The 15,583-nt window shown below is 44.9% G+C and overlaps 1 protein-coding gene across 1 annotated transcript in view; it reads left to right on the forward strand.

Moving 5' to 3' along the window:
• LOC135223488 (uncharacterized) overlaps nt 1–15,583 on the forward strand; it is a 115,059-nt gene that overhangs the window by 23,934 nt on the left and 75,542 nt on the right. Inside the window, exon 3 of the mRNA XM_064261927.1 lies at nt 12,515–12,638. Within this exon, the coding sequence (XP_064117997.1) occupies nt 12,515–12,638 (124 nt within the window). The remainder of the gene's footprint in view (nt 1–12,514; nt 12,639–15,583) is intronic.

The raw sequence follows: 15,583 nt of genomic DNA on the forward strand, positions 1-15,583 counted from the left end.
TGAGGCATACACCCCATATTGGAAACCACTGGTCTAATAGTACACTTGTTCGCCACCAGGTGTGTTTTGAATGTTGTAGCTCTTGTCATTAGTATTCTCCTTGATGCCGTTGTGTTTAGGCACTTGTTGGTATTTTATGGATTTGTATGTGTCCTGCTCTCACGGTACTGCACATTTATTTTTCTTTAGATGCCTTCCACTAGAATCAAGGCTAGGAATAATGTGTGTGTTTTCGTTTGAGGAGATAGCCATACTGTTTGTGATGGCTGGAGGGGTATAGTGTGATCTTGAGAATAAATGTGAAAAAGTTGGGCTTTTCGAATTACTTTTCTGCTGAAGTTCAGTAGTATAGAAGAGAAGGGAAGCAGATGGATTGCAAAAGAAACTAGTTAGGCCAAGTCACCAACCTGTCATTTCTCTCCCTTCACCAGGTCCATTGTCAGTAATTATTCTTAGTCAGTTTAGGCTTTTCCTTTGTTAATGCTTTAGTTAGTGCTGAGGCTTCCTCTTTCTCTCCACCTTCCACTCCTCTTTTGGTCAAGAAGAGCACATTTAGGAGGTAGAACAGGATGTAAACCCTTATTTTGGTCAGTGCAAGGTTTATCTGAATTTGTTAGAACCATTCTTGATCCCCCCCTAGTGTGCAATCATTTTTGCTTTACCCTAATAGAGGTAAGGTGTTGGTGCCAATGTCCCAAGCATAGGACTGCCTTGCACTAGTTGGAAGATTCCCCTGCCAGGGAACCAGTTTGGTTCTCAGGGCGAAGTGGTCCTTTGCCCTCAGTCACCTGCCTGTCGTTTTTTGTGCTTTGAGTCTCATTTATGTTAGCCAAAAGATTGAATTGATAAATATTAATTATTGCAATATTTATGACTTCTACAATCATTGGCCCCTAGTATGAGATGGTTAGTACCGATAGGACTAATTATATAGGTATATAGACAGTTTTATTAATGATAAAGGCAGTCCCCGGTTATCAGTGGACCCGGTTAATGGCGATCCAGTTTGATGGTGCTTGTCTAGCACCATAAAATCTTGTTTTCTTCTGCTCAGCTGACCTATATTGACACCAGTGAGTCGTTTCAGACTGCATTTTCCCTGTCTCCCTTTCATCAAGTTGCAGAATCCTTGTGGGTAGTTGGCTGGTGTCGCCTCTGGAGTGTTATGTTTCACTTTGTTTTTGTTTAGTGGAGGAAAGAAGCCATGTCGAGAATAGGTCTTGGTTATTGTTGAGTATTTTGCTGCCCGTAAGAACCAAAGTTTTCTACTCCAATTAGAGTGCATTTTGTAAGTCTTCTTATACTTGGCACACAAACCTACTTTTAAGTCTGCCAGTGCTTGTCTTCTGGCTTTTTGAAGTTGCGGAGAACCGCCTCTTATGATACAAGCACTTGAAAGGTGTTTAAACTGTCTTTGTTCCTTTGAAGAGATGTGCTTCAAACTGACAAGTGCTTTGGACATGCTGGGATGGGGTTTGTTGTCCAGGTGTATTGTTTAGATTGTTGAAATTTTATCTTTTACTAAACTTTTGCTCAGTATGATTGCCTGCCTCTTTTCCGTATCAGCTTAGAGAAGTTGAGGTACCAGCTTAGTGTGTTTGTGGGGCCAGGTTAGGGAGTTTTTTGTGCCTGCAATAAGTGTTTGTGGCGCAAGTGGGATTTTAGCGAGGAAGAGTTTAGAGTTTTTGATCTGCGTGGTCAAACCTCTTTCTTCACTGCAGGTGAATGGTTTCATTCTTATACAGTACTAAATTGGTTTAGAAGTGAGAACACATATGCTCCTATCTGCACAGGAGATGGTAGCTGTTTTGGTTTTTCCCTCTGTCTTGTAACACAAAATGAAGAATAATGACAAGTGTTGTTACATTGACTTACAATACTCCATAGAATGGTCAGCACTACTCCTGATAACCCTTGCATAGATGTCAGGGCGGTGGAAAGACCATCGAAGATTCCTAGTAGATTTATCCCTGGTCATTGGAAAGACTGCTTCTTTGGGTGCAAATGAATGTGATCTTGGTTCAGTGGTTCATTCTGCTGAAGAGCTATGTTTTTGGTGATTGAGGATTTAAGAAGGACAAACTGACCTAGTGTTTTCATTACATCTGAGAGTCTGACTGTCGTTGTGGCATTGGAGGATGTTCAGATGTGGACCTCTTAGCATACTGACGAACATGAGTGACCAATCAACAGTTACCCCTTTGAGGACCTTCAGGCTTGAGCAATGAATGAGTTTCTTGAACTTTTGCCTGATTCAGACTCGTATGCCTTCCCCTTTCATCTGCTCTTAACGAAAATATTGAATATTCGAGTACAAGAATTGCTCAATTGGCCCCGCATAGCCATAGTAGCCTTAAAGAAAATGATTTTGAAATTTCTAGCGCTCTCTGTAGATGTCTTGTATTCTTCTGTTAAAGAGAAATTGACTCAAACTACTGAATTCCGTCAGCTCCACTAACTTCTACATCCCACACTTATAAGCTTGGAGATGCTCAGCCATCTCTTCCTAAGGTAGGGATTTTCAGAGGTAAGGATTCTATCCTTAATTGTAAAAAAACTGTACCTTGTATCAGAAGCAGTGGTTGTTTATTGCTCTGGGTGCTGTTCTAGAAAAACTTTTAGCACCTGTATTCTTGTAGACAATTTCTGTGTTTTTGTAGGTATAGTAATAGTTTTTTGCTGTTTACATTCAAGGTCATTGTGTCATATGCAGTTAAATCTGGCTAATGATCAGCTCCTTAAGGTGTTGAGATCAGCTGAGATTGAAGCCCTTACTACGCGGTATCAGTCTCTCACTGGAATTTAGATGCAGTTATAAAATTTCATCTGCAGATCCTTTTGAGCCTTAGGAATGAGAACTATTAAAATATTTACCACGATACTCACTTTTTGTTAGCACTATTATCATTGCAATCACTCTCCTTAAAGCTGTTGTAAAGGGAATACTATTTTATATTTTTGCCTTAGAGCTTAGAATGATGGTAAAGCTAAGTTTTTCAAAATCCTCTGATCAACATGGCTGGTGTGCTCTTGAGTTCTGTATGTCCTCTGATTTTGTCCAGCTGATTGAGGAAACCATGCATATTTTTGGTAGGCTAATAGATTAGACCTCATATTCACAGATTTTCCAGCTATCAAGTCCCAGGTCTGTGAGTATATAGGCACTTATGATTATTGTGCCAGTGAGATCGACTAATCTGTCAATTGGTAAATTCTCAGTGCCACCATTGGAAGAATGGTCGGGTCAAAGCCTAGAACCATTTGGGATTGCATCATTGAAGCTTGTCATGCACTTAATATTTCAGATACCATATCTGGTCCCAATCCCAAGAAGCTGGATGAAATGCTGATGGCTATTTTAGTAAGGTATGTCCTTAGCAAGTTCATCAAGATTAGAACAGATGACCAGCCATGATCTGATGATACATGTGAATGAGCTTACCATGACAAACAAACCAGATTCAACTCATGAAAACAAAATCGTTCACTTAAAAATTGCACATTTTTTGTCGAGTTTTGCCGTGCTGCAAAATCCTACAACTACTAACAGATGATGATAGATGGGTTACTGCTTCTTCAGGTTTTTGATGTGTCATACTGAATCTATTCTTATAAAATTTACTTTTTGTTCTTGAGATTTCAAGAAAATTCTTGATAATCTTGATAGCTGGGGTAGTGAAGAACTAGGTGGTTTCTTCAATTTATTTTTAAAAAGGTTTCTTGGGTATTGACTCAAGATTTGCAGATTTTATTGATTTTTATGTCAATGAAGTATCTTTGCTGAGTGCTAGCTTAGTAATACAATGCCTGTTCTAAAGAGTAGCATATATTCAGACTACAGTAACTAAAGGCTAATTTCTGTTCTCCCTGTGCTCTCCAGAGTTGCAGAAAAACTTATTTTTAAAACATTGTACAAGTATGTTGAATCCAAAGGATTGTTAGCTTATAGTGAATGAGTCTGTAGCTCTGACTATACATGGTGTAGATTGTGACTTATATCTTACTTTTGAGAAACTTCAATTGAAAGTCGGCAAATGCCATATGGACGTTAGGTATTCTATGTAAGGCTTTGTATATTTATAACAATGTGAATGGTGTATTTGGTGGGGTAAGAGGCTGAATTCCATGAAAATTAAAATACTATATTGGTAGATCTTGTACTGATTTTCCTCCTATCCTCCCCTTTGGTTAGCTGAAACTGCTGAATGAGTGAAGGTTGGACTATACTTGGTATGGCTTGTGACTCATATCTTACTTTTGAGAAACTTCTATTGAAAGTGTTGCCAAATGCCACATGGAAGTTAGATTTGTTCCGACACGGCATACAAACCTTCGGTCCTTTTACAATAGGAAGGTTACTAGCGGCAGCTGGATAGGTCGTAAGCTTTCGAACAAGGGGTTCGGTAGTTAACTGCTTGTCCGACAGGCGCGCGCGCGCGACTGGGAGGTAAACAACCACTTTTGCTTTCGGCCTGCTGGCGTGTAGACGTGTGTATCATCGCTCTCTGCCCGCTTCATCGTCGTTGCTTTCGCATGGTTGTGTTTTTCTTTTTCTATTTATCTAGTGAAACTGAATTGTAAGTACAATCATTTCATCTTTATTTCCATTGAATTCAATTGTGAATTAAAGGATCTTGGTTTCTCCACGCCCTCCGATTACCCGAGTGCCGGGACTGAAGGGCTTAAGTGCGGGAATTCATTTTTCCCAGAAATGATCCTCGAATTGTGTATGCTCGGTGCCGAGGGCGGGAGAGAGCTCGCTCCGAGCTTATATTTTGGTTGGAAATGTGTAGATGAAAATCGTAAGTAAGTACCCTTTTCATTTATTTTTTTTTGACCTGTATTCTGTATGGAAGTGGAATTGCAAGTACAGTATTCTTTTTCATTTTCATATATTTATTTTGATTGTAGCAATACTCATTTTGGATCAGTTTCCGAGCTTACCCGGAAATTGATCCTTTCCCCTTTTTATTTGAATGAAGTGAAATCGCAAGTGCAGTTCTTTTTCATTTTCATATTTTATTGAGATTGCATTGTTTACTTGGATCAATGTTTCCGCTATTTCCCGGGAATTGATCCTTCCCCTTTTTATTTGTATGAAGTGAAATCGCAAGCGCAGTATTCTTTTTCATTTTCATATATTTTGATTGCATCAATAAATTATGGATCAAGGTTTCCGTTCATAATCGGGAATGGATCCTTTTATCCTTGCGCTCGGTACCGAGGGCGCAGATGCGCTCGATCCGAGCCCTTATTCATTGTGAAGTGAATCGTAATGCAAGATTCTTTTTCATTTTATTCCTTTTATTATTGATTGCATCAATATTTATTTTGGTTCAAGTTCCGCTCAGTCAGGGAATTGATCCTTATGCCCTTGCATTCGGTGCCGAGGGCACGATTGCTCTCGGGCTCTTATTATTATTGTTGAGTACATGGGTGCTGTGCGGGGGTGGGGAACGAAAACCCCCCCCCCCCCCAGCTCAGCTCCCACAGATGGCCCTTCCCCTTCTGGGGGGGAGGTTATCTGAGTTCTCCTCGCCCGACTCCGTCGAGCCGCGGGGGGAGGGCGCTCGGTGCCCGATGTACAATTGTATTCGGGGTCTTCCGCTCGTTCGGTGTGGGGCTCACCGCCCTGCGCGAGGGGACTTCCCCCCACTAATCACTACTACTGTTATTTCCGCAGGTGCTACTGCCACAAGGGTGGACCTTGGTGAGGTATGGGCGTCCTTCGATTTGCAGGGCGTGCCTAGTGTCCAGGGGCTGCGGTTCTATGTCTGGGCCTGCTGCGGTCACCCATGGAGTGGTGACCACGACAACGATATCGACTCCAGGTGACGACGTCCCTCCTCACCTGGTGTACTCGCCTCACGTGGTAACAGTCTTGCCTACAGCCGCTGTGAAGTGCCGTTCGCCGTACCGAGAGGGGAGCGTGCCGCTGCCGCGACACATTTCCGCTGCCCGATTCTGTGCTGGCTGTCCATGCAGTTGCTGCGCTGGCTGCACTGCGTGCTGCGCCTGTCCCTGCCGTTGCTGCGTGGCTCCCTGCGAGCTGCAGCTGGCTGTGCCGCCGTGCTTTGTGTGGCTGTGCTGCTGTTATGTCCTGCCGTTGCTGCTGGCTGTCCCTGCCGATGCTGTGCGGCGTGCCTGCTGTTCCTGAGATGCCCATACCTGCTGACGTCGTCCCTGTTCGTGGTGGTACTACCCCAGACTTTGGTCTGTCTGTACAGGTGCGTCCGGGCCCTGTGGCTTCGACCACAGCAGCCCCGGCTCCGCCCTGGATGGCAGATCTTACGTCTGTCCTGAGGAAGCTGACGAAGAAGAGGAGGAAAGGTGTCGTCGTTGTCGTCTTCATCTTCTTCATCGTCGTCAGCTGCCGCCTCTTCCCCTTTGACTTCTAAGGCTTCACAGCCGAGGAAGAAGAAGGTTGCCTCCTCCCTCCTAAGAAGTCTCCCTCGGGAGCTTCTCGGGACCCGTCTCACCTCGGTGGGACGGAAGGGTTCCTTCCGCTGGTCCTCCTGCTCCTTCGGGAGCGGGGCCCGTCTCTTCTTCCGCAAGGAAGAAGACTACGGGGACCAGAGGGGTACCGGCTAACTCCGGTACTTCTTCGCCAGGTGTCGGTGGTTCTGCCACTGCATCAGGGTCCGTCTCGGCCTCTCGTTCGCAGGAGGTACCGAGTGTACGGTCGCCTACCAGCGACCGTGCAGCCAGGAACCAGACCTCTGAGCCCGCTCAGCGTCAGGTTCACAGCACGGAGCGGAAGACTGGTGACAGCCGCTCACTTCGCGACACTCACCAGACCAGCTCTCGCTCTCGCGGCTGTTGACCAGCTGGCTACCCGGGCTGACGTGACGGTCCACGACCGGCCACGGGCTGAGGCTGGGAAGAGGTCCCCCGTTCGCCGGTGCCAGCCACGGCTGGAACCAGCGACGTGATGTGCCGTGAGGACAAGCACCGGTCTCACCGTGACAGTGGAGCCTGCAGGTCGCCTGACCGTCGCTCTCACAGAGAGCGATCGGGTACGGCAACCAGCACCAGCTCTTCTGACACTCGAGATCAGGGCCGCTGTGCTCAGTCCAGCCGTTCTCCACAGCGAGACGGTTCGACCAGGCCTGCAGCTCGATCGCCACCGCGGGTTGACGATCGCCTGCAGCCCTCCAAGCCTGCTGGTTCTGCCAGCGAGCGAGGAGGAGCGTCAGGTCTGCCCTCTCCCGGTACCTTCAACCTCCTCGGGTTTACAACCGGGAGGAGTGATCGTGAGGGATTCGCCCCTCATGATCCCACCACGACGCCCTACGTGCCAGGCACGGTTCTTGGACCGGCCAGGACGTATGCACAAGTGGCTGGAGGAGACCGAGAGGGCTGTCGCTGTTCCCCCTTCTTAGGAGGAAGGTTCTCGGAATATGCTCTTGTTCGAAGGGCTTAACGGTCCTACTCTGCAAGATGCTGTGACTTCCGAGATCCAGAGGAACTTTGCCGAGGTTATGGCGCTGATTCGTCAGCACAACGACCTTGGGGAAGGATCGCCGCTCCCACCAGCAGAGCCACGTCTCGGCTCGAGTCGTTTTGGGGCCCGAGAGGGAACCCAAATCGACGGTGGGTCTGCCACGATCGGGGCTTGCCGACTGTGTTGAACCAGGTAGTCTCTCATCTCCGGACAAGAAGGCTCTCTCAGTTCTGGCCGGTCGAACAAGCTACTTCCACCTCCTCTACTGAGACAGAGGCGTTTCTACGTGTCTTCGGACACCGTTTTTGAATACCCCTTCGGTCCTCCTGAGAGGTTTCGACCTCGACGAGGACTGGAATGAGTCGGAGACGGTATCGGCTCTCTCCTGTCAGGTGTCGATCAGCCCCACCCACGACGACGTTCACAGTGGCGTCAGACCCTTACCTACAGTATGAGTTCGTAACCCTCCTCGGGAAAAAGTTTTCTCCTGACGATACGTTTTCCCAGGATCTGAGAGGCCATCGCCGTAAGGCGATGGCTGCTCCTTTTCTTCTCCAACTGCTAGTTCCGCTGGGAAGGCGAGCCAGTATCCAATTCCTCCCCCATTCCCTCTCTCCTTACGGCTACGAGGGAAAGGGGAGGGATCCTACAGAGATTTCTCTGTAAGATCCCACGTTAGGGACTGTGCTACCGGGGGGACCTTCGGGTCCTACCTGACGTAAGCCCCGGTCGTTGAGGAGGGATCCTGCCCCTTTCTCGATTTCTACGGGAATCGAGAGGACCACCAGCCGATATCGTTTGACGAATTCGGTGGGGGTTTCGCAGAGTGCTTAGAATTCTACGGAATTTCTAGCGCACTCAGTGTTCAAGTTTTTTACGATCTCCAAACACTTAGGCGAGACCACGGTCCAAAGTGAGCGAGAATCCTCGCTTATGCTCGAATTCCTGTAATTTCTAGCATTTGGAAGAAGACTGCTGCTGAAAGAAGAGTATCTCACAGTAGGCGACTAACCTGGAATAGAGAAGAACGGACGGGAACTTCCAGTTTGGCTTGAACTATCGTCTTCGGTTTCGGTATTCTGTTCACCATTGAAGCTTTCCTTTGGGAAAGACTTCTCCTTCACTCTCTTGACTAGAAAACGAAGGCGGTCGATCTCCAATCCTTATTCTCATTCCTCGAGGGAAAAGATTTAGGATGGAGGTCGTTGTACAGAACCTACAAATATACTACGTATATTACCCTCGCGACATGATTCTTTTAACAGTTGAATTGTCCGGGGGGTAGGCGCATACCGTAGTTAACTCTACGGTTTGTGACCGAGACAAATTGTATCTTAATTGAACTGCAACTCGGGGTTGCCTGCAACCTCCCAGCAGTTATCAGTTTCGATTTTAGATACTTGGTATTGTCACGACAACACCAAATCAGCTTTTGTATTTACCGAAATCCGTTTCGTTTAAATATAATTGCTCGAGCGTATTCTTTATGCTCGATGGTTCTAGCCGAACGCATTCCTTCGTGGAAGGGATTACCTGGCAACTCAGGATGACGAGTCACCGAGAGCTACTGCGTATTGAACTGCCTGATAGCAGCTCAGTATCAGCTAGGTCTCCGAGATGCACGGTCGGTTACGTCTCTCTCTCCCCTGGTTTGATCGACTACCGAACCGTATCTCTACCCAACAATCATGGACTTAGGTCTCTGATTAACGGGGATTCTCGCAATAATGAAGGACCATCTACTGCTGTGACGCTCGATTTTTTCATCGCCTTCGACATTGCGAGAATTTTCAAACAGCATATCTCTTGGACTCTTTCATCTTTCGGTTTACCGCACGGTAACAGAAGTCTGTACTAGTCTCCCGCTGCGTCGCACCGCGATAATGCGAATGATTTTTGCAGACATCTAAGTTTGTCTTCAAAATATCTCGTATTCGCAGGTGTGCAATTATGCATTGTTCGCCCCGAATTAACAGATGTGTCAGAAGACATCGCCTACTCTCCGACCTGACAGCTCTACTTCCAAATGTTCAGCCCATGAGAAGCAGTTCTTCAGGCAGTATTTCCCTGTGTCTTCATTACTGAAAAGCGCTCCGCTTTCATTGCAACTACGATCCTCACCGGACAGCAATGAATAGCGGTTAGCGTTCTCAGTGTTTGTAGCACAGGTTCAGAATCTTGAGAATCCTTCTCTCTATTCAGCTGTGAAGACGTAGGCTGTACACCTTCGTCTTCAACGATACATAGTGTTGTTTCTCCTTAGCTGAGAGTCAACTATACTATGAGATATCTTGCCATCAGGGACCTCGGTCTCTAGAAGGCAATTGACTTTCGCCTGTTGGGCACATGCCTTAAGAGAATCATCACCTCGCCGTCTAGCATCGGTGACGAACAAATTATTTGTTTAGTCTCTTGGCATAACCCTTTTAAGGCGAAGGTCACGTGACTTGCTCGGGTGCTTGGACAACTTGCCTCCTACCGAACGCAGTCAGTCAGCAGCTGTCAGAGCGCCCAAGTCAGTTACGAACTTTGATGCGGACTTAGTTCGGTTGTTCCATAACAGTCTTTTTCTTCGTCTAACAGCTTGTCACAGTACCCATACCATCGACACCCACCATTGAGTGTCGGTGTCCTATCCACTACCGAGAAGAAGAACTTCACTGCATGGGGATAGGAGAATGTGAGACACTTCGCTGCAGATGGATAGTCCAGTATGGGTACAGGACATCACCGAAGTCGAGAAGAGGGATAGGTCATGCGACCATTCCCTTCTTTTCCTCTGAGGTAATTGCATGACTTTTCCTGTGAAGTCAAGCATCCAGGGGATGGGGATTCGTGACGCTCGATTTTGTACCGAACTTCGTAGCGAAGACTCAGAACCCTTCGGTTCCTGACGATCGGTTAGAGTCCTTCACAATCCCCTCCCTAATGGACTTCACCGCCTTCGATGCGAAGGAGATGCTGCTTTGTCCTGTGAAAGCGCGACCGCGCTTCTGAAGAAACTCGACATCCCAGGCTGAGTGTTGAAGACTCTTCATCAGCACCAAGATGACCTAGAAGTACACTCCCTCGAGTTACACAAGAACTTCTCCGTGGCGCAGGTACTGAAGGCAGGGGTCTGGTACAACCAGACCACTGGCACCTCCTTCTACCTTTTGGATATTGCCCACAGGTCCTTGGATCGTTTTCCTTGGGACCCGTGGTGGCTGCTCAACACGTTGTGTAGCTAACCCAGACCCTAGCAGGCTGAACAGCATCGAGTCCTGGTGTGACTGTAAGAATAGATAAGTGAATGAGAGAGTGACTGGCTTCTCTTCCTATCTTTTTCTCCCCCTCTACCTGTGGGTAGAGGGATACAGTCATCACCTTGCTGGATAAGGACGAGATGCAGGTGAGCTACTTGACAGAGCCCCATCCTATCCCTTTAACTAGGATCGGGAGCGAATATCCACCACGTTCCTCCTACAAGGGGGGGGGGGGGGGGGGGGGGGGGGGGGGGGGGGGGGAGTGGATGCCAACAAGAGACAAACCATAACTTTATGTTGCCTCTTGCAAATAGGAACTTGTTCTTGCTTGCTGGTACGAAGAGATACGCTTGCCTCTCTCTTAGTACTTGGTCCAGAGGTCTGACCATTGATCCTGCGGTGCACACCCCGATCAATCGGACAGAGGCTTGGATTCCCTCCCATCACTCTTATGACCCAGGGAGGCCATTCCAAGGTTGGGCGAACACCAGTCTGTTCACAAAAGACTCAGATTCCTCCCACCAAGAAGTGAGTCTTCCTATTGTAAAAGGACCGAAGGTTTGTATGCCGTGTCGGAACAAATGACAATTTGTCCAAAATTGCATTTTTCCTAACTATACAAAACCTGAGGTCCTTTTTTACACTAGTCCCACCTCATGCCACCCCTCACTCTGCAGAGTTTTTTGCTTGGGCCCAAAGCAAAAGTGATTGTTTACCTCCCAGTCGCGCTCGCGCCTGTCGGACAAGCAGTTAACTACCGAACCCCTTGTTCGAAAGCTTACGACCTATCCAGCTGCCGCTAGTAACCTTCCTTTTGTAAAAGGACCTCAGGTTTGTATAGTTAGGAAAAATGCAATTTTGGACAAATTGTCATATTTTACGTAAGGCTTTGTATATTTATAAAAATTATGAAATCAACACAACCGGTTTTAGGTCAGTTGTCCTTCCTTTACCAGAATACTGTTTGAGATTTATCTCTCTATGTTAGACATGATTGTGGTGGTATTTGGAGCATTGTTTGATATTTTGTTAGTAATTTTTCCATAAGTTACATTTCAACAGAGAAGTTTTGCTTTCACAGTTGATCACTGATAATCTTTTCCACTGAGAGCAACCAGATTTGCTGAACAGTAGCACCAGTGTGCAGTAAATTTACCTTGCTGTTGAACTTCTCGGTTCCAGAGGCTTTATTCCTCACACCATTGGGCTGTGGAATGGTCTCCCTAAGGATGTTGTGCAATTAGAACCTCCAAAGTTTAAGCAAAGATGCAATGAATTACTACCCTAAAACAATTATTAGTTGTTGGTTTTTTCTGATAACTAAATTCTTCTTTACGTATGCCCTAGTATTTCCTTCCGATATTTTTTTTCCGATGAATACCATAGTCTTAGGAAGCTAGGATTTCAAGTCAATAGCCCCTGTGAGCCTGCTGCATATGGATAGGGTTAATTTTCTGAGTAATAATATACTGTAATAATTACTAAGTAAATTCTTAAATTTAATGAGCTATAATTTAAGTAAAATTAATACTGTAATATATTGATTAATTTGGACAAATAATACCAGTATTTGAACCGTTGAATCTCAAAACTTTATTTTTGAAATGTGTACTTGGAGAGTTTGTCATCATAAGAATTACAATTTAATTGAATGCACTTCTGGGAAACACGGAGTATATTATAAAGGAGGAAAAGCTCAGACTAATTGCGATAAGGTACCCTACATAACCTTAAACTAACTTTACCTCTTTACATGCACTGCCCTGAAATAATACTAGATGAGCAGTTACAAATATTACAATCTTATGGAGTGATGTCATTTCAGATTTCTGCAATGCTTGCTTGACGGAGGAAGGAGATTTGCTCTTGCAGTTCTCTTCACCATTTCCCATCGAAGGCACTTCAAACTTCTCTATTTGGTTGAACACTAATGAGAACAATGAATATGGGTAAGAATTTTTACTAGAATGGGAAGTCAAGAGCATTCATTTATTATATGCAAAGATTTCAAGTTAAAATTGTTACATGTGAGGAAAATCCAGCAAGGAGTTCTTGTATGTATAACTACATACAGTATATGCATGCATGGAGAATTTCTTGAATTTAAATCGAAGCTTCAGGCTTCACAATTAAATTTTCTTTTTGACTGTTTATTAACCTGCTTTTGAGTTTACAAAAAATTCTTGTGATAAATTATTCTCCAATTTCTTCTACATTCTGTTACTAAATTTTCATTCATAAAGTAAATTAAATTGAATATTCTTTCTGAGTTATATTAGCACTGAAAAAGAAGCCTTAATGAGTTTTAGATTTATTCTGTATGAGGACCTATGGAAATATGGCAGAAAATTCTTGTAGTTTTTTTTCTGAAATTTCCTCTACATATTTTATGACAAATTTCATCCATACTGTACATAGATAACAAATTTTGTCTTTCTGATTAGAAAAACTTGACCATAAAATTGTGAAAAATTTTACATTTTTCCCATAAACAAACCTGGAAAAATTTAACTGAAAATTTGTGTAAAATTAGCATTTTCTTTTTCCCTTAACTGTCATTACATATATTACTTAAATCTTCATCCATACAGTATATGAATAACAGTAGTCTTCTATTATGGGGTCCGAAATACTGAAAATGAAACAAAATTTTTTTATTTTTTCCATATGTGGATCTCCAGAAATTTGATTTGAAAGAAAATTTTCTTTCTTCAGTTTTCTTTTATCTGAAAAGATCATCATCCTTAAAGTACATAAATAAACTGATCTTACTTTCTGAAAATGAAACTGAAAAATATTGTAATCTTTCTACAACGGGAGCTGCAGAAATTTTCATCCATATATTGCGAAAATAACATTAATCTTCCTTTCTGAGTCTTAGATTACTGGAAAGGAAATGTCTAAAAAAATTTTATTTTTCTAATATGCAGTCCTGTTGAAATTTGCCTGACCTGAACTAGTATTTATTTATACCTAGAAATGAGTGCTATAAGAAACATTTCACTGGGCGACACAGGTCGAGCCCAGAAATTCTTATTTTCATACATTCAACTTCCCTGTCAGATATATACGTACTTAGCTATAGACTCCGTCGTCCCGACAGAAATTTGAATTTCGCGGCACACGCCGCAGGTAGGTCAGGTGATCTACTGCCCCGCCGTTGGGTGGCAGGAATAGGAACCATTACCATTCTAGAACCAGATTTTCTCTCGCCGTATTGTAAAACATACGTTTGTGGTACCTCCTGACTTGATTTTCGTGTTTCATCGCCATCGATCTTCTGGGCTGTCTTTTGCAGGGAAGTACTGGGTCTTTGGCTCGGCATACGCTTTTATTAACTTTTATTAACTTTTTAATGAATTTGGCTTCGAAAATTTCGAAGAATATATGACGTGTAACTACCGAAATTGTCGGGAGACACTCACATAGTTTGCAAGAAAGTTAAATATTAATATTTATTCATTAATACGTGTAATAAATGTTAGAATTGATTGAGGAAATATACTGACTTTCTACTTTAGGGAGTCAGAAAAGAATATAACTAGATACGCTTCCTTTAGAAGTTTTATTGGCTACTCGTACTAACGAGCAGTAGAGTATTAACAGTACTAGTAGTGTTGCATCCTCATCACCTTCTTACTTCACAGAAACTTCAAATTCATAATTGCAATTTGAAGACAAGGGATGTAACTCAAAATGCGAGCTATTAAAAGGTAAGAAGTGATTACAGTGTTCCCCATTGCAGTGGAGGGTGCGTCTGATCGGCTCTGTCTCACTCCCAGGTCTAGACCTCTTCCAAACTCACAAGCCCAGAGGAGAAGGAATGTCGAAAGCCGCACGGAGGTTTCAGAGAATCCCCACCAGTCAGGCGTCCCCTCGGCAGATTCTGTAGAACGTCCCAGACTGCCAAGTTCACCATTGGAAAGGCGTCCTAAAATAGTGGAGGGTGCGTCCGATCGGCTCTGTCTCGCTCTCAGGCCTAGACCTCTTCCAAACTCACAAGCCCAGAGGAGAAGGAAAGTCGTAAGCCGCATGGAGGTTTCAGAGAATCCCCACCGGTCAGGCGTCCCCTCGGCAGGTTCTGTCGTAGCGTCCCAGACTGCCAAGGATAGCCGTTGGAAAGGCATCCTAAAACAGTGTTTTTCGTCATCCGATTCTTCATCGAAAGGAAAAAAAGGGTGGAGTTCTGACAAGCTATCGAGACCTTCTAAAAGAACATGGAAATCTCCAGCTTGGGATTCTAGCCCGGAAAGTTTTCCGGAGGACTATCCACCTGAGAAGAAGAAGAAAGAGATTTATTCATCAAATCCTCCTTCCCCTAGATCAGATACGGAGAAAGAAGACGCCGCTACGAAGATCCTAAGAGAAATGTAACAACAGATATCTTCGTTAATGGGAGTTTTGAAGAAGGATCCTCCCAGGAGAAAGGATCACTTCCTTCCCGTTAAGAAATCCTGTCCGATAAAAGTCTTTGACAGCTCGGACGAGGCGCCTGCCAGGCGCAAAACGCCGACAAGGCGAGAGGATTCTAAAGAAAGGCGCAAAGCGCCTGAAACCTGAAACGAGGTGCAAAGCGCCTGAAGCGCCTGAAACTAGGCGCAAAGCGCCTGAGCCTCCTTCCAAGCGCCTGAAGCGCCTACCAGCCACCAAGTGTCAACCAGGCCCAAGGCTCCAACCAAGCGCCAGGAGCCAGGCTCCAGGCGCTATGAACCAGGATCTTCATCAGAAATGGAGTTAGAGGCGGACCGAGAGGCTCCTCTTTGGGAATTTTTGCAGGATCAGTTTTCACCTGACAGGGTCTCTAGAAGTCGCACAGGCGGCCGTAGCCCTTGTCAGGATATGCCTGATTCTGCGAAAGGTGAAAGACATTCGAGGCCTTCTCCTGATAGGGACG

This window comes from Macrobrachium nipponense, chromosome 10 (assembly GCF_015104395.2).
Source record: "Macrobrachium nipponense isolate FS-2020 chromosome 10, ASM1510439v2, whole genome shotgun sequence".
NCBI lineage: Eukaryota > Metazoa > Arthropoda > Malacostraca > Decapoda > Palaemonidae > Macrobrachium > Macrobrachium nipponense.